This window comes from Rhineura floridana, chromosome 19 (assembly GCF_030035675.1).
Source record: "Rhineura floridana isolate rRhiFlo1 chromosome 19, rRhiFlo1.hap2, whole genome shotgun sequence".
Taxonomy (NCBI): Eukaryota; Metazoa; Chordata; class Lepidosauria; order Squamata; family Rhineuridae; genus Rhineura; species Rhineura floridana.
In genome coordinates this window covers 4,645,939-4,663,065 of record NC_084498.1, presented here as the reverse complement: position 1 = coordinate 4,663,065, position 17,127 = coordinate 4,645,939, and the positions used below count along the sequence as shown (strand labels likewise).

Here is a 17,127-nt window from a genome sequence, read left to right as displayed (position 1 = left end):
GTTGGGGAGTGAAAGAAAAAAGACACCCAAAAATGTTACACAGCCAAGCACAGGGCTCTCTGGACTTCTGCTTTTCTAAGGCAAGAAACTTTCACACAAACGTATAAGTGCTGCATTATGCAACGAAAGAAAAATAAAAAAAACAAACTCCTTTGAAATATGCTTTACACTGGATTTCTATTGCTGCTTCTAAAGACTTCAAGCCCCCAAAGAGCTTTTGGAGAACACCCCCTCCCCCTCTAAAGGGAAGTGAAACAGGTCAGGGTTTTCCCCCCTTCTGTTACAATATGCTTATGAACATGTATAAAAAAAGTGGTCTAACCCTGACGGACAAGGGTCCCAGCTTCTGGTTTTTATGTACAATAATTTAATCAGCTTGAATATATCTTTTTAATACATAAAAAAACTATTTTTACGATCAAAAGTCCTTCATGCATTTATGAGGAAGTTCCAGATTTTTAACGCCGAAGGGATGGCAGATGGTTTCTTGTCTGTTTCACTCTTGGCCTTCGGCACCCAGGATGCACTTCCTCAAACCTTTAGAATTTTGATGCTATCAAGTCTCTTTTTCAGCAGCTCTCCAATTTCTTGTATTGCATGTTGGTAACTGTTCTGGACCTTCCCTAGTACAGTCTTTGTAAACTTCTTTTCTTCCTAGGAAGTAAAAAAATTACATAGATAACACAATCAACATAGATAACACAATCAACAGATGATGTAAATCAGATTGAAGATTGAACACGAAGCGGCACTTTAATTATCTATATAAATGTACTGCCTTCAAGTCGATTCCGACTTATGGCGACCCTACGAATAGGGTTTTCATGAGGCTGAGAGGCAGTGACTGGCCCAAGGTCACCCAGTGAGCTTCATGGCTATGTGGGGATTTGAACCCTGGTCTTCCAGGTCATAGTCCAACACCTTAACCACTACACCAAACTGGCTCTCCTGAAATTATCTATATAAATGTCTCCACATAGTACTACATTGGGGTTCCATTCACACATAATGCTCAGCCATGGTTTCTTTTAGCCATGATTTGCTCAACAAACTATGGGTGTTTTCAGTGCTAGTCCTACTCAGAGCAGACCCACTGAAGTTAATTACTAACACAGGCTCATTTATTTCCATGTTTCTACTCTGACTAGGACTTGGTTGAATACTACCCCATTAGTCTCAGGTGAGTGAACAAGGCACAGCTTATTTCTCCAAAGGTTAATTTGTTTTCCAGGTGCTTTTGCCTTGTACGCTTGTAGTTTAGCAACTGTCTTTTGTGTGGTGGCCATATAAACCATGGTTAAGCAGGGCTATTGGGTTACAACATAATCCAAACCATATTTAAAACAAGTCATGGTTCATGAGCTAACAATAACCCACTGATTCACATTCTTGCTTGTTGGCAGAAAACAAGCCATGGTTAGTCTGCTGGGCTGGATTCACACTCTCAAACAAGCCATAGTTCAGCTAAATAAATCATGGCTTAGCGTTATGTATGAATCAGGCTAGAACACCCTGACCTCTAGGCTTCCGGACAGTGATGCTGGTTAATGGAGAAAAGAACATCAGAAACCTAGTAAGTTAGAAAATTATAACTGTAAATTAACAATGATGTTGAAGGATAAGGACAAATATAGACATTTTAAATATATAGAATCCAGCGATCCTCAGCTTACAAGATCTGAACAGGGTGGTTCATGACAGATGCTCTTGGAGGTCGCTGATTTATAGGGTCGCCATAAGTCGTAGTCGACTTGAAGGCACATAACAACAACAACAACAGATTTTAGAATATTATTAATGGTTAAACAATAAAGGGAGTGAAGTATTTGATTAGACACCCAATTAATGGTGAATTAGTGAATTATTAGAGTATTTTTGTATAGTTGTTAAAACTAGTATAATTTTATCTGGCAAAATTGTACGGTTTATACCTTTTCTCTTCCCTCAAGTTAATAATAAATAAATTATATTTCAAAAAGCTCCTTGCTCTAAACAGCCCTGTCACTGGCTTCTAATAGTGGCATCCTGCTTTGCTAGAGGGCCCTATGTAGCTTCCTTGGTCAGGTCAATTTCAAGTCCCAAGCACCTTGCCTTCACATCAAGCTGTTGTCATGTTTAGGAGTTTGCACATGGGAGTGGGTGGGTGGAAAATGAGGCACTCTCTTTTTGCTCATCGGTCCAGCTGTTCTTCTCAAAATACCCTAGCAAATGAGCACCCTACAATGATCGATGGATTAGAAACAAATCCAGGTTTTGTCTCTACCCTACTTAGATAGGGTCCCATCATAAATCTCTGGCTTCAGTTAGGTGTTGAATATCTTTAGCACCAGACTCTGTGATTTTTGTGAGCCTTAAAGTTTGACTTACAGGATTAGGAAAGCATCAAGGGATTCCAAACAAACATATATGTTGCCCTGGACTCCTGCTGGGAGGAAGGGCGGGATATAAATCAAATAATTATTTGTTATGTGCCTTCATGTTGATTTCAACTTATGGCAACCCTATGAATCACACCTCCAATAGCAAAATCAAATATATATATATATATATATGTCTAGGTAGCAGGGAAAAAAGGGTCAAAGAAAGTTCCTACTTGCTTTCTGAATGTTACACGCACGTGAACAGAGCACTAGAAGGCAGACAAAGGGAAATCTGTTGAAGGTTTTTTCTGCTACCATAAGTGTGAAAGACAAAAGAAAACAAGACTTAAAGGGGGTGCAGAAAACATAAGCTGGGTCAGCCAGAAGAGTGTTGGCTGGCTCTCTGACTGCAGTCAGAGGTTGGAAAATTTACTGACAATATTTTTCCTACCAGCTACAAGTTCTTCCATGTGCTTTATGCTGTGAGCAAAAATAGGGGGTGACTAACTCCAGTGGTAACAGAAAAAAAGGAACTGAAAAGGGTCAAGAGAAATTCTGCAGGGTATATCTATGCAGCCTGTTTTGACAGGAGAAAAAAATTTTGTTTTGAAATTCCTATAAACAGTAGAGGGAGTTCAGCACCGCCTTTACCTACTAACTCCCAGCAACCAGCACCTAACACATGGTTTCTCTCTTCTCCACGGCTGAACACCCATATGTTCAATACTTTTCTTAACCTTTCCTCATCTTTTGCACCACAACCGTGTGTGTTCAAAGGTCACCTCCAGCAACCATTCCCATCACCTCCCGTTTAAAGCATTTTTGCTTCCTCTGGTGCCCTCACGTGGATGCCTGTTAGAATTGCAAAGCTCTGTTCTGCAGTAATCAAATTTCTCTCTCCACACTAAAAATTAAGAGGCAGTTCCCAAACAATTCATCACAGAGTAAACAAGAAACAGAATACAGGTCAGGAGGACTCTTAATGGCTTGGGGTGATCAGTAGGAAACACAGTTAACCCAGTGGTGTCTCTGAATGCATCTCTTCACTTTCTCTTGTACAAGTAATTATTAGTTAAGTTTATATGCCCCCTTAAGCGCAGAGCCCTCCCCAAGGCAACCTACAAACCCAATTAAAACAATATGGAACTATTTCTAAAATATATACAAAACCAAAAACAGTAAGCAGTTTATTCTGTAGAAAAGGGGTTTGAAATCTACTCCAGGTGAACTTTTCATTGCAGAATCTACACAGACGTAGAACTACAATTTAGGCAGAGCTTGTAAGTAATTCATTACAAGTAACAAATTACTTGTAATTCATTACTTTTTTGAGAAATGAGTGAGTAATTCCTTTATATTTTGATTGTAATAGAACAAGGAGTAATTTTATTAATTTGAGAAGTAGTTGTAATGTTTCCAGCATTAAATTTGAGCATTACTTGGGGTGGGGAGCAGGGGAAGTCTTCTGCTTCTCTGATTTGTGGATGAAAATCATGTGCCTCAAACTGGGCTTCTGTGCAGCATCGCTCTTCCCTCATGCTCTGTGGGTGGGCAGGAGGTGACGAGGGAGGAGGAGGAGAGTGAGACGGGGTGGAGTGGAGAAAACAATGGATGGTGGTGGAGAAGAATGGAGTGGAGGGAAAAAGGAGCCGGAGGGCAAGAACATGGATAAAGGAGGAGAAGGAGGCAGCAGCAGAACGGAGATAAAGAACTGTGGAGGTGAAAAATGACATGATTTTTAAAAAAGCAACTGAAATGTAGTTACAGCGATTACTTTTGAGAAAAAGTAATCAGTTACTTTCAGGGCAACTGTTATTGTAACAGCAATTACTACTTTTTGGGCCATGTAATTGTAACTGTAATTTATTACTTTTTAAAAGGAATCTTCCAAGCTCTGAATTTAGTTCTTCTAATTTATTGTCATCTGCATGGTAGCAAACATTGTCTTCAAATTTCAGCCACTTACCATTTACAGGTTTCTTTTTGGAAACAAAAAGCACCTGGGGCAAAAAGCATTGCAGGAAAATAAAATGAAACTTACAAATCTTACCTCAGGCAACATTACTGTATTGGGGTAAAAAATGCCCAATGCAGTTTGCAAAACCTGACCTAGGGAAGCAGGTAAGTGTCCTCCTTCTGACACACCATACATGGTTTTATTTTGGGGAGATTTCACCACCGAGACCTGTGAACTTTGCTTGGGATTGAAAAATATTGTCTAAAACTGTGTTTCTTAGTATCTGTTTAGGAGGCAATTTTCTATCCCAAGCCAAATTCACATGCATCTCAGGTAAAACGTCCCAGAATAAACATGTGCAAGGTGGGCTAGAAGAACTGCCCCTATCTGCTTCTTAGAGGCTAGGTTTGTGTCTGCACTTTAAATGTATAGTGCAGATCAGACCTTACTATAAAAAGTAATGTACTGGGGTAAAAAAAAATAGTATGTGGTTTACAAATATTATTTTTTGTACCCCCGTATTTTTACAGCTGGTATAGCACAGTGGGGAGGAGAGCCTTGCTGGGAGTCCAGAGTCTGTGAGTTCAAATCCCCGCTAGTGTCTCCTGGGTGTCAAGAGCCAGCTAAAGATCACCCCACAGTGAGTGGCTCAGGGGTTACGTGCCCTGCCACCTGTGCAGCCGTGGGCAAGCTGCATAGTCCCAAGCAGCCCAGTTGCCCCCAGCTGGCAGTTGCAAACAGGAAGGGGCTGGCTTGTGTAGCTGTGGCAAGCTGAGCAGGCCCTAGACAGCTGGGGATGACTAGCCTCAGAGCGAGGCAATAGTAAACCTCCTCTGAATACTATGAAATCCCTATTCATAGGGTTGCCATAACTTGGGATCGACTTGAAGGCAGTCCATTTCCATTTCATGTTACTTTTTAGTAAGGGCTGATCTGTACTATACATTTAAAGCAAAATCATAGCACAGGCATGGCTTCCCAGCAAGAATCCTGATAGCTGTAGTTTGTTACGGGTGCTGAGTGTTGTTAAGACTTCTATTCCCCCCTCAAAGAGCTGCAATTCCCAGAATGGTTTAACTATCAATCCCTCTTTCCAGGAAACTCAGGGAATTGCAGGTCTGTGAGGGGAACAGGAGTCTCCTAACAACACTCAGCACACTTAAAAGTACAGCTCCCAGAATTCTCTGGGGGAAAGCCATGACTGTTTAAAGCAGTATGATACAGCTTAAAGTGTACAGGACCTAATGTACTGGGGTAAAAAACTGTCCCACACGGTTTTTCCAAGTGGAAGCTTATTCAGGGAAACAGATTAAAGTGTTCTTTTCTGTAGGACAACATACGGCTTTGCTTGGGGAAAATATTTTATTTCCCAAGACACCTCTGAAGCCAATTTGGATAGAAAATTACCAAAGAGAACTGTCAGTTTCTCTTTTTTTTCTTTTTCTAGTTTTCCTGGACGAAACCCACAACAACATTGCTACCCGTTCATTCCCACTGGGTAAAAAGTAAAAGTGTAGCACTTGGAACTTTGCTGGGTGAGGGCAAAGCCTCCCATCACACGCACCATCCTCCACCACAATGACAGGCGCTTGGGTCGCTCAGTGTATAAGCAGCAGCTTCTTACCTGTGACAGTAAATTGTCTTCTATGGACAGTTCTTCAAGTTTAAGTGCAGCTAGAGTGATTTCAAGCCCTTTGATATGATCTATCACGTTGGAAATGAGAGTCTGCAGCCCGGAAATGTACTCTTGGAAGCTCGTAAACACAGGGGGCTACAAAGAGAGATGTCCCACACTTACTCTCTTTTTCACACAAGCACATAAGAATCACGCTGCTGGATCAGAGCTGAAAAGCTCCAACAAGCCTGGGCTCCTGTTTCCCACTGGGACCAGCAAGAGACTTCTGGAAGAGCATGAAGGCAGGAGCTCCTTTCCACTGATGCCCCAGAGGAACTGCTCATTTTTGCCCTCCCTGGAATCATTTAAAAAGTTTGAACAAAGCTTCATAGTAAATAAGCTGAACAATTTACACTACCGGAATATATTTGCCCGTAACAAGTGTCAAAATCAACACCAATGTATAACAGATGCATCTTTTGTTCTCCACAGACATCTTTTTTTCTTGTATGCTATTCTGTAAAGGACGTTCTCCACATCCAATAGGATCCCTTGCATCCTCCCGCCCCATCAATTATCTGTGCAACACTTTTCACAAACGTGGATCATAGGCTTCTGTTTCAGAGGTGGCACATTTTTCTGGGTACGTTTAGTGGCATGAATACAGTATAAAAAATATTAGTAGTAGTAGTAGTAAGTCCCTCTGAGATTCATTTTTCAAAAACAAGTGACTAATATAATTATATATTTATATAAATCTAAAATAAATAACAAAAAAAAATTACCAAAAGGCAATTTAAAAACAGAACATCAAACATCAAGTTAAAGTGGATTATATCAAGAGTGGACCCTCAAAAATCTCTCTCAGGAATCAATGGCCAGGGAAAAGAGGTGCCTCTTCAAGCAAAGAGCAGGAACTACATAATGGAGGTTCTAGAAGCATCTCTGCAGGGAGGGAGATCCATAGGTTAGGGGCTGCCACAGAAAATGCCCTAAAATTCTGAGACTGGTGGACCTACCAAGAGGGCTCCCCCTGCTGGTCTTAATATCCAAATGGGTCTGTAGGTAAAGAGGACATCTTTCTGAATGCTACTACTACTGCTGAACACAGAGGTTCCATTTAGGTATTGTAGCTTATAGCTGTTAATAGCGATATATTCTCTGTGGTTCATTGTAATCCGGGAGTCACCAACGCAGCATCTGTGGGTGCCATGGTGCCTACGAAACCTTTCATCGGTGCCCCCAGGAAGGGGCCCCTAACTCTGAGCTTTCATTTTAAAGAAGAGCAGGTCTCTAGCCCTCCTAAAAAAGCTCTTCTGTTTTTACCTAGCAACCAGGATGCATCTGTCCTGTAGTGAGTTCACTTGACATCAGGTAGTCCCTAGAAGCTATTTTCTGCAAATACTACTACACAGTAAGTGCAGACAGGAATCACTTCTCCAAATGGCAAACGCGAAATGTGAAAACTTTGCAAAGAGGCTTAGGCATGTCTCCTGCTGTGCAGGAGCTGATGTCCAGCCACTCATTAAGAACTCACTGTATAGTTAGTTTACTATACAATGGTAAACAAAAATACTTACTTCTGAAGTAGACATGTATAACAGGGCTTATTCCTAGGGAAGGTAGCACAGGATGGCAGCCTAGGCTTTGGTTTAGGATTGACATTGGGGAAAACAAGTTATTGTGCCTTTAACAGTTGTATCTCCACAATCAGGATCAGCAGGGCGTAGCTGACTTCCCATGGTAAACATGAAGTTGTTAAGGGCAGGGGAGAAGCAGGAATGACTGTACTCTCCCTAATTCTGTGTTATGCCACACCCCCATGGCAGCCATTTTTGACTGGCACCTTAAGTGCACTCTCAAAATTTGAAATGTGCCCCCTGGTCCAAAACAACTGCTAACCCCTGGAGTAATCTTTTTTTAAAGCAATCACCCCATCTTATAGCAGTGAATTCCATAATGAGGTATTGTATGAAGGCAGTACTTTCCTTTGCCTTTCCTGGATCAACAGCCCATTTAAAATGTGGCTTCTGCAGCAAGAGAAGTGCTGGAAATCAGCCTCTCCTACCATTGCTACAACACTCTCTTTCTTCTTCTTCTTCTTCTTCTGCAAGCTTGATCTGTAGGGCCGGAGAACGGCATCTGAGTAACTGCATACCCACAGGACGATGGAGATGGTCTGCAAGGAGGAAACAGGAGATGGCACGAGCACTTCAGGGACATTCCTGGGTTTTGCAACTGACAAGGGAAGGCTTCCTAAATGGTCTCACACTCACCTCTACAAAGAAGACTAAATTTTCTAAAATGTTCGGATGGGTTTGGATGCTGCCTTCCCTCACTTCCAACAAATCACCTTTGCATTTATTGAACTGATCTTTTTAAAAAAGGGAGAAGAAAAAAGGTGAAACTTGTAAAAAACATGAAGTCTTATGCAAGGAAACACACTGGAAAATGGTTTTTGTAGCGGCCTCTCTTACTGGGAGATATCTGTGATCGAAGCTGGGATAGTTTGCATGCAAAGCATGTGCTCTGTCACTGAGTTATGCCCTCTCCCAATGAATACATTCAGCTGCCAGAGAGGCTTTCCTCATCGCCTGCTACCTGAAATCCTGATCCTGGAGGCAGAATGACTAAAGACTGTAACTATGCCCCTGTGGCATCTTTTCTGTTTTGCACCATTTGAACTTTTGTCGGATTTATAAGGGACTTATTGCTTGGTAAACACAGGAACATTTGGTGGTTGGCTCTGCTCTGTACATTTTGAATTATAAACAGTATCAGAAAATCCAAGCACGGCAGAGACAACAATAACAGAGTGGTATCTTATTTTTTGTTATTCCTCTCTCCCCATCCCCACCCCAACATTACAAAATAAATACTGAACTCAGGTATGTTTGTTGGTTAAAGATGCACCATTTCCCCCAAAACCTTTACAAGAGGTTAGGTAGCTATTGTATTAGTATCACTTGCTGTGGCTCAGTGGTAGATCTGTTTTGCACGCAGGTGGTCCCAAGTTCAGTCTCTGGGTAGGATTGGGAAAAGATTCCTGCCCTGAAAACCTGGAGAGCTGCGTAGGCAATATTGAACTTTACTAGATGGTTCAGTGGTCTGATTCAGTGTGGCAGCTTCCTATGTAATTTATGGTCCTGTGTTATGTTGGCATTCTGCTATAACTTGCCACTGGCATCAGTATGAGGAAGGGAACGTCTATTATCTCAAATAAAATAAACAAATGTCACAGTCTTCTGTGCATTGTTTTGGCAGAATCTGCGTATGTAATAAATGGAAACCATATTTCTAAGTCGCACACACAAAAACAGGTTATATGCCCCTCGTCACAACCACACACACATTGAGTAAAGTGCAGTTTTAACCATATATAACGCAGAAGAACCAAAAAGCACGGACCAATCCAAACAGATCGCCTCTTTGGAGATTTTGAGCAAGTGACTGGCAGTTATGTAATTCAAGGCTGCTCCACATCAAAATGTAATGCAACCAGTCAAAGGCTATTTTTTTTCTATTCTGGATTTATCTGGGGATATGCAGGAGGTGCACAAGATCAACCTGCTGACATACAGACTGACTTAACAAATCACTTAAAACCAACATTTAAGTTCAGCAACTTCCAGACAACAAGGCAGAAATGCATTATAAAAGCTTGTTCCTTTAGGCAACTAATAACTAATATTGAAGCCTTTTTTTGTAGACTAGAACTTTCAGTGGAGTTATTTGCAAAGCAGCCTTACCTGTTAGTTGTTCTAGTAATGATTTAAAGCTATTCCCTATTCTCTCTTGAATTACTGTCGAATCTTCTGAAAAGAAATAAAAGTTATAAAATGGCTTATGCAAATAAAATTGAATTAAAAAAACTATTTGAAATCAAGGGATAGATTTAGAAAAAAATAAGAACAAGCAACACCTGGGGCATCATGAGAAGTAGAATATATCACAATCAAGAAACACTTAAATGAAACACAGAACATATCTTTGGTCACAGTTAAGCAAAGAGCATCGCAACTGTTAGTGTACAGAAACGATTAAATATATTTTTAGGACCCACTCTATTCTTGTGATGGTAATTTGTTTTAACCTGTTTTTAATATTCTTTTATTATTATTATTGCTGTAACCTGCCCTGGGAACCTTATGGTAAGAATTCAAAACAGCAACTGCTAGAGATCAAGGACTGGCACAAGCTGTGGATCACAAGGCTTACTGCAGGGATGCTAGACTAGAACTCCCATCGTTCGGGGTCTGGAAACAAAGCCCTACAAAGAGAGATTGAAAGAACTGGGCATGTTTAGTCTCAAGAAGTGAAGACTGAGGGGAGATAGGACAGTACTCTTCTGGTACTTGAAAGGTTGTTAACCAGAGGAGGGTCAGGATCTCTTCTCAATCGTCCCAAAGTGATGGACACAGAATAATGGGCTCAAGTTGCAGGAAGCCAGATTTCGACAGAACAACAGGAAAAACTTCCCAACTGTTAGAGTGGTACGACAATGGAACCAATGACCTAGGGAGGTGGTGGGCTCTCCAACACTGGAGGCATTCAAGAGGCAGTTGGACAGCTACCTGTTGGGAATGTTTTCTGTCGGATTCCTGAATTGAGCTGGGGGTTGGACTCAGTGGCCTTATAGGCCCTTTCCAACTCTACTATGATTCTATGATCCCTGACCATTGGCTACAGTGGCTGGGGCTAACAGGAGCTGGAATATTAACATTTGGAGAGCCAAAATGTTAAGCAGCAGGTTTCCCCGCTCTCAGGAGAGAACACCTCTTTTAATTAGATGCATTCTTCCCATCTCCTGCATGTATTAGGAAATGTGATTTCTTAGATTAGGAATGAAGAATCTCAAGTCCTCCAGGTCTTGCTGGACTAGAAGAACTTTCATTATCTGTGACCATTGGCCATGCTGGCTAAGGCTGATGGGAGCTGGAGTCCAACAACGTCTGGAGGGCCACAGATTCTCCAACATCCGGCTCAAATGTATTGCAGTTTTCATTTTTAAAAAGTCAGCTAAATTACAGAGATAAGCCAGAAAATAGCAAAGAAAATGGCTTATAAACCTGATAAGTTGAAATTCATTAGGTTAAGCCCACATCATGCACATTTACCACCTTTTGACATCACAGCAACCTGTAAGAGGTCCAAGATCTTCAAACTGACCTGAAAGCACAGCCACATCATGCCTCCCTCACTGTTACACTGAGTTACTGTTGAGCAAATTGAACCAGGATTGAGGGACCCAGTAAGGGTTGATGCATGGGCCAGACGTTGGCATGAGGTGCATGAGCCCTGACCGGATTGCCTGATTAACATCTCCCACAGCTTCCCCCCCCCAAACTGGCTTCTAGCTCCAGGAACTTCAAGGACTTACCTAAGCCATTAGTATCTAGTTCATAAATTTCACTAACGAGATAAAATAAGCTAGTCTGGCACTGGCAGCTCCCACTGTTGAAGAAACCGGCCATTCGGGAAGGAGGAGAGCCAAGAACCGGATACTAGACATGAAGGGCGAAAAAAAGGGGGGGGATAAAATTGAATATTGTACCTTTCTCTTAAAGGAGAAAAGCAGCATTGGCTTCTGGTATAACCTAATTAGGTCTCCAATTAAAGAGCCATGCTGATATATTAGAAGAATCTCAACTCTGTGTCTACTGGCCCAATCATAAGCCGTTTTGAAGAAATAAGGAATTCTCTCATTTAGCTGTACCTGAAACTTCTGCTCAAGAAACCGTTTGCCAGAATTCACTGCCGTGTCTAGCTGCCGCAGCAGAGCTCGCACCACAGCAATCTTGGAGGAAACACCATTCTCAGTGGTCTTCTCAGAGTTCTTTGGCTGAGCACTGTGGCCGAGAGTGGGCAGTCCGCTTATGAGCCGTAATGTCAAAGACCGAATCTGTAACCAAATGGTCTCTTCTTCCAAGGAGAGTTCCCTGTGCTCTTCGGAAATGCCCCTGAGAGACAGAAGGTAGAGAGAAACTGGGGTACGGTGTGTCTGTGTGGCCAAGAATTGTGACAGGAAAGTACCCACACAGGTTGCTCACCTCTGTTCACAAACCCGAATAAGCAGCCCAACTTGGCAGTTTCTTTAGTATGACACCCCTTCTACATGTGTGCAGACATAAGGGTGGTGGCACATTTTCCTCACCAGCACTGGGGAGGGGCAGCGAGCAAATACCCTCCCAGCAACATAATGACCAAGGACAATCTTGCAACAGGAAAAGGTGCCTGTAGGTTCTTCTCCCCAATCACGGAAGAGACCTCATTAACGTTCACATGGAAGTTTCAGGATACTGGATTCTCTTGTGGGGAACCTTCCAAGGGCTGCATGCAAGTGGTGGACGTGGCCAGAGGCAAGAGCGTGTAGGGCAATGGGTGCAGCTTTCACCTTTGTACAGTAGGCTACATTCCAGTCATGCAAAAGTTACGAGGTTTTTACACACCCGCACCCCTCTTGCCATCCAGGCAAACAAGAGGCATTAACGCAATTTTCTTTTTATAGATTTATATCCCACCATTTCTCCCAGTAGAAGCCCACAGAGGCAAACAAAAGCACCAAAAACCCTTTAAAATATCATTAAAACAGACTTCAAAATATATTAAAATAAAACAACCATTAAAAACATTGAAACATCTTTAAAAACCTAGGAAAAAAAGCTTTAAAAACATTTTTTTTTAAAAAAGGTGTAAAATATATTAAAAAGCAGTTCTAGCACAGATGCAGACTGGGATAAGGTCTCTACTTAAAAGGCTTGTTAAAAGAGGAAGGTCTTCAGTAAGCACCAAAAAGATAATATTTAAGGGGAGGGAATTCCAAAGGATAGATGCCACCACACTAAAGGTCCATTTCTTATGTTGTGCGGAACAGACCTCCTGATAAGATGGTATCTGCAGTTCAAGGACACATTCCAGCCAAGCAAAAGCACTTGGGTGGGGGACAGCACAAAGCAGCCCAGCAGGGGACATGGGCTGGAGAAGTCCCAAGGGCCAGATAGAGATGCCCGGGGGGTTGAATTCAGCCCCCGGTCCTCAGTTCCCCATCTCTGCCACACACAGAATACCTACAGGAGTGTTATTTCCCACAGGGAAAATTGTATTCCATAACCTCATGGAAAGATATCCCAGAAATCTCATCCTGGGAAGGGGTAAAGCTACCCCTATCCTGGCAAATTCATATGAGCAAAATGAGCTGAAGAACAGGTATATGCATTCTTTCAGGTGGAGTCCACATTCCTGCACTATCTTCACTTCTGATTTGTCTCCAAGTGAGAATTAAAGTACATTAACCACTGGCTGAAGCTGAAATAACTATCTGCATAAACATAGCTTCTGACGTAAAAGGCAAGAGAAGCCATTTTCTAGCTTGCTGCTGAGTGGATAAATCCCCAAAATGCAGCCATTGGAAAACATCAAGCACTGTGGTGGGTTTTTGTACCTACCTGTCTTTTGGGTCCCAATTAAATAAGACAGTGAGGTCTCGGTTGTCCCGCAGATCATTCCAGGGAATGTCATCCTCCTCTGGACTTAAGCTCATGGACTTTATACTTTCTTCCAAACTAACTGATCTAGTTCATAAGAAGCAACACAGAAGTACTCAGTCAGGTGCTTTTAGAAAGAACTTAAGAGGAGTTTGAACAGACTTTGTTAGTTTACAGGCAGTGCAGTGAAGTCCTCTGGAGTTTACCGCTCACTGCAATAGCTAATGCTATGCTCTGTGCGAAACGAATTCAACTTAAGCCCAGAAAAGTTGAATCCTGCAACCTGAGTAAGTGATGTAAAGCAAGCAGATTTGCAGAATCATGAATTAACACAACTAATACCAAACAATGTCCTTGTGTGGCACAGTTAACATGCAGAATACGCAACCACAGTATTCCTTAGAGCAGATGGGGAACCTGTGGCCCTTCAGAGGTGACTGGACTATTATGCCCATCTTTCCTGATCACTGGTTATGGTGACGGGCACCAGGCTCCCCACCTCTGCCTTGCTGGGTGGAAGACAGAAAACTGTCTGCTTCCTCTAGAGATCTTTCAAGTGCTACTGGGAACTGTCCCTCAATGTTTTGAGGTAGCTTGGTGAAGTACTGCTAGCCAACTTCTCTCTCAGGGTTAGCACCCCATACACAAACTGCCTGGGCCCCCAAGATAAGCACTCACAGCATTAAAAAAAACTCACATATTTGCTTCAAGTAAGAGGTCCAGCAACATCCGTTCTGTGCGGACTTGTGCAAAGTGAAGTGAGGAGTTTAATCTGTTCCTGAAAGCAATGAATTCCGGGATCTTCTCAAATGCACCATATTTATAGGCTTGAATAATGTATTCTGAGGTCTAAGAAGGAACACATGGCCCCAGCATTACTAAACATGAAGTTACATATTTCTACATCACAAGAAATGTTTGCCCTCAGGAGGAGCCCTCCCTCTGTCTCTGCACCATTTGTTCTTTGGGCATGCCTCCTCTGCTCGTGCAGGAAGGCAACAAGCACACTCTCTGGAGGGATTCCACGCACTCTCCCTCTGAGGGGGAAATTGGGAGAGACATTTGGGGTACCTTTGCCACTTACATCTTTCTGGTTGGAGTGGAAAAACCTGAGTGCAAAGTTGCAGGATTGTGACGCAGCAGCATAGTGACCAAAGGCTGTGGCATAGCGTGTCAGCAAATAACTGTAACACAAAGGAACAAAATCAAAACAAAAAAGGAGCAATGAGAAGGCTGCTCCCCTCCCGCATTACCAATAGCAATAGTTTTGAATTGTTTCTCTCCCCAACGTTAGAAAGTACAAAAATATTTACCCTTTTTTAAAAACCACAAGAGGCAGAGACCAGCAACAAAACAAATGTTGTGAACTGGGTGGCCACTCCATCCCATTCTCAAAAAGACTCTTCTACAAAGTTAGCTGATTACGAGGGGTATAAGCATTAATGAGCTGTACCACAGATTAGAATAACACACATAAAATGCTCCAGTTCAGAGTTCTACAGGGACAGCTGAATACAACCCAAAATCTTTTATAGCATGGGTGGGGAACCTGTAGACCAGCAACATCTAGAGGGCCAGGAATTCTAATACGAAACAGCAAATTCCATCCTTGCGTACAGCTTTTTCCCTCATAAAACAAATTTCAGCCTCATAAAAAAGGTTATACAACTTTGTAAAAAAAAATAAAAATAGAAAAACACACGGACCAGGAGTTGAACAGATAGTCATCTAAGAGGCCACCCACAAAAGCAGCTTGAAGGATTTGGTGGTTGTTTAATCAACTGTGGCAGCGTTGACAGATCCTTTAACCAACATTATGGGTCCAGGGTTGGAAAAGATGTTGAAATATGGAACGTGTGGTATGTTTGCACTCTTCAGAAGGCAGGCGAGACTCTTGGGCCACGGATGAAGCCCAAGGCTTGCTCCAAGGATATGCTACCCACCCGATGGTGTCATGCTGAACGTGCTTCGCATCGAGGCTGGAATAAAGCTCCACAACTGGTTCAAATGCCCCGAGCATGCAGTAGATTCGGATGAGCAGCAATTTGAACTGAGCGTTGGAGGGACTGTGAGTCAGCCCTTCTTCTAGCAAAGCCAAGCATTGCCAGGCAGCTGGCTCTTCACCTGGGAAAAGAACATTACACTCAAGCCTTGAACTAGAGAAAAGGGGCAGGCAAGACGACCCAAGAGGGATCAGAAGCACTCCTTTTGCTGGCATCCAAGCGTCATGGTCATGCTGAACTGGGGAGATTGGGATGGGCAGGGGACATAGTTGCTTCCAACAGCCTTGCCTGTAACCATGCCGTGCACCACCTTTTCACATAGTCTCTCTGGTTTAAATGTTACTGAAGCAATGACCGGGGTGGGGCAAGAGAGAGAGGGACGACCACACAAAAAGTGGCAACCAAGCTCTCAGCCCTGTGTGTCTTGATCATAAATCCTCCAGGTTTTGTATGGAGAGATCTCCAGAACACACTTCTGGGCCAAAGAGATTCTTCAAGTAGTGAATTCAGACTATAAAAGCAGTCAAGAAGCCAACAATAGACCAGATTCAATTTTGTAGCACAGGCCTGGTTCAAGTGTAATCTCCAATATTAAAACTATAGTCCTTTGGACTTCATTTCTGATACCAGTTTGGCTTACTAACTGGATTTTAAACAAACTACATTTCCCCGAGTTCAAAAATAACGGGGAACCGTGGTTTAACTGAAAGCTTCCCACGTCCTCCTCTAGTCCAAGAAAGAAGTAGAGGGAACCTGAAGTTTATTCTCATAGCAACAAACTATGGGAGGCTTCCTCTTATGTCTGAACTGGCTGCAATTTCAGTTCAGGTTCCTAGTTCCCATGGTTGCATGCAAATGCTTGAGCAGTTCTGGGTTGGGATCTCTATCTGCATGCATGCAATGGTGGTTGTAAGAACATACCTGCCTCTAGCCAGATGTCAAGGAGCAAATGAACAGCAAGCAGACAGTAGTAGTCGGAAAACTGCAGCTCTGTTTTCAAACATGATTTCCCTAAAGAAAAACAAAGTCATGCAATGTAATCATCAGATACCATCTTATCAGGAGGTCCGTTCCGCACAATGTAAGTGGACCTTTAGCATAGTGGCATTCTTTTGGAATTCCCTTCCCTTAAAAATATTAGACAGGTGCCATCTCTGCTATCTTTTCGGCGCCTACTGAAGACCTTCCTCTTTCAACAAGCCTTTTAAGTTGAGCCCTTATCCCAGTCTGCGTCTGTGTTGGAATTGCTTTTTAAGATGTTTTTAAAGCTTTTTTTTTTTTAAAAAAAGATGTTTTTAAAGATGTTTTGTTTTAATATATTTAAAGTCTGTTTTTATGATGTTTTAGAGTGGTTTTAGTGTTTTTGTTTCCTGCCCTGGGCTCCTACTGGGAGGTAGGGCGGGATATAAATCTAATAAACCAACCAACCCACCCTGTGCTTCCAGCATCTTAAATAACATCTGGCTTGCAAATAGGTATTGTTTATCAAGTACCTATCTTTTGCATGTTTACACAGAAGTCAACCCCGTTGAATTCAACAGAATTTATTCCACTTAAGTGTGCAAAGTATTGCACCTTAAATTTCTTATATTTGATCAACAGCTGCTAATACAGATTACCTCAGATTTAACAGTCAAGCGACATTCACTTATTAACGCTCCTCTGATTAAAGTAACTTGTTCAGTGTCTTGTAATGAATCAAAGCATT

The 17,127-nt window shown here is 42.2% G+C and overlaps 1 protein-coding gene across 3 annotated transcripts in view; it reads right to left on the bottom strand.

Moving 5' to 3' along the window:
* Nucleotides 1-344: 344 nt before the first annotated feature.
* The window catches only part of NAA25 (N-alpha-acetyltransferase 25, NatB auxiliary subunit), a 65,317-nt gene continuing 48,534 nt past the window's right edge, over nt 345-17,127 (bottom strand). For all 3 annotated transcript variants that reach the window (XM_061603396.1, XM_061603398.1, XM_061603397.1), the window contains exons 13-24: nt 16,341-16,430; nt 15,360-15,540; nt 14,501-14,600; nt 14,114-14,265; nt 13,378-13,503; nt 11,649-11,892; nt 11,313-11,436; nt 9,682-9,747; nt 8,209-8,306; nt 8,001-8,111; nt 5,942-6,088; nt 345-654 (exon numbers count right to left, since the gene is read on the bottom strand). In XM_061603396.1, coding sequence (XP_061459380.1) covers nt 532-654; nt 5,942-6,088; nt 8,001-8,111; nt 8,209-8,306; nt 9,682-9,747; nt 11,313-11,436; nt 11,649-11,892; nt 13,378-13,503; nt 14,114-14,265; nt 14,501-14,600; nt 15,360-15,540; nt 16,341-16,430 — 1,562 coding nt within the window. In that variant the 3' untranslated portion in view covers nt 345-531. The remainder of the gene's footprint in view (nt 655-5,941; nt 6,089-8,000; nt 8,112-8,208; nt 8,307-9,681; nt 9,748-11,312; nt 11,437-11,648; nt 11,893-13,377; nt 13,504-14,113; nt 14,266-14,500; nt 14,601-15,359; nt 15,541-16,340; nt 16,431-17,127) is intronic.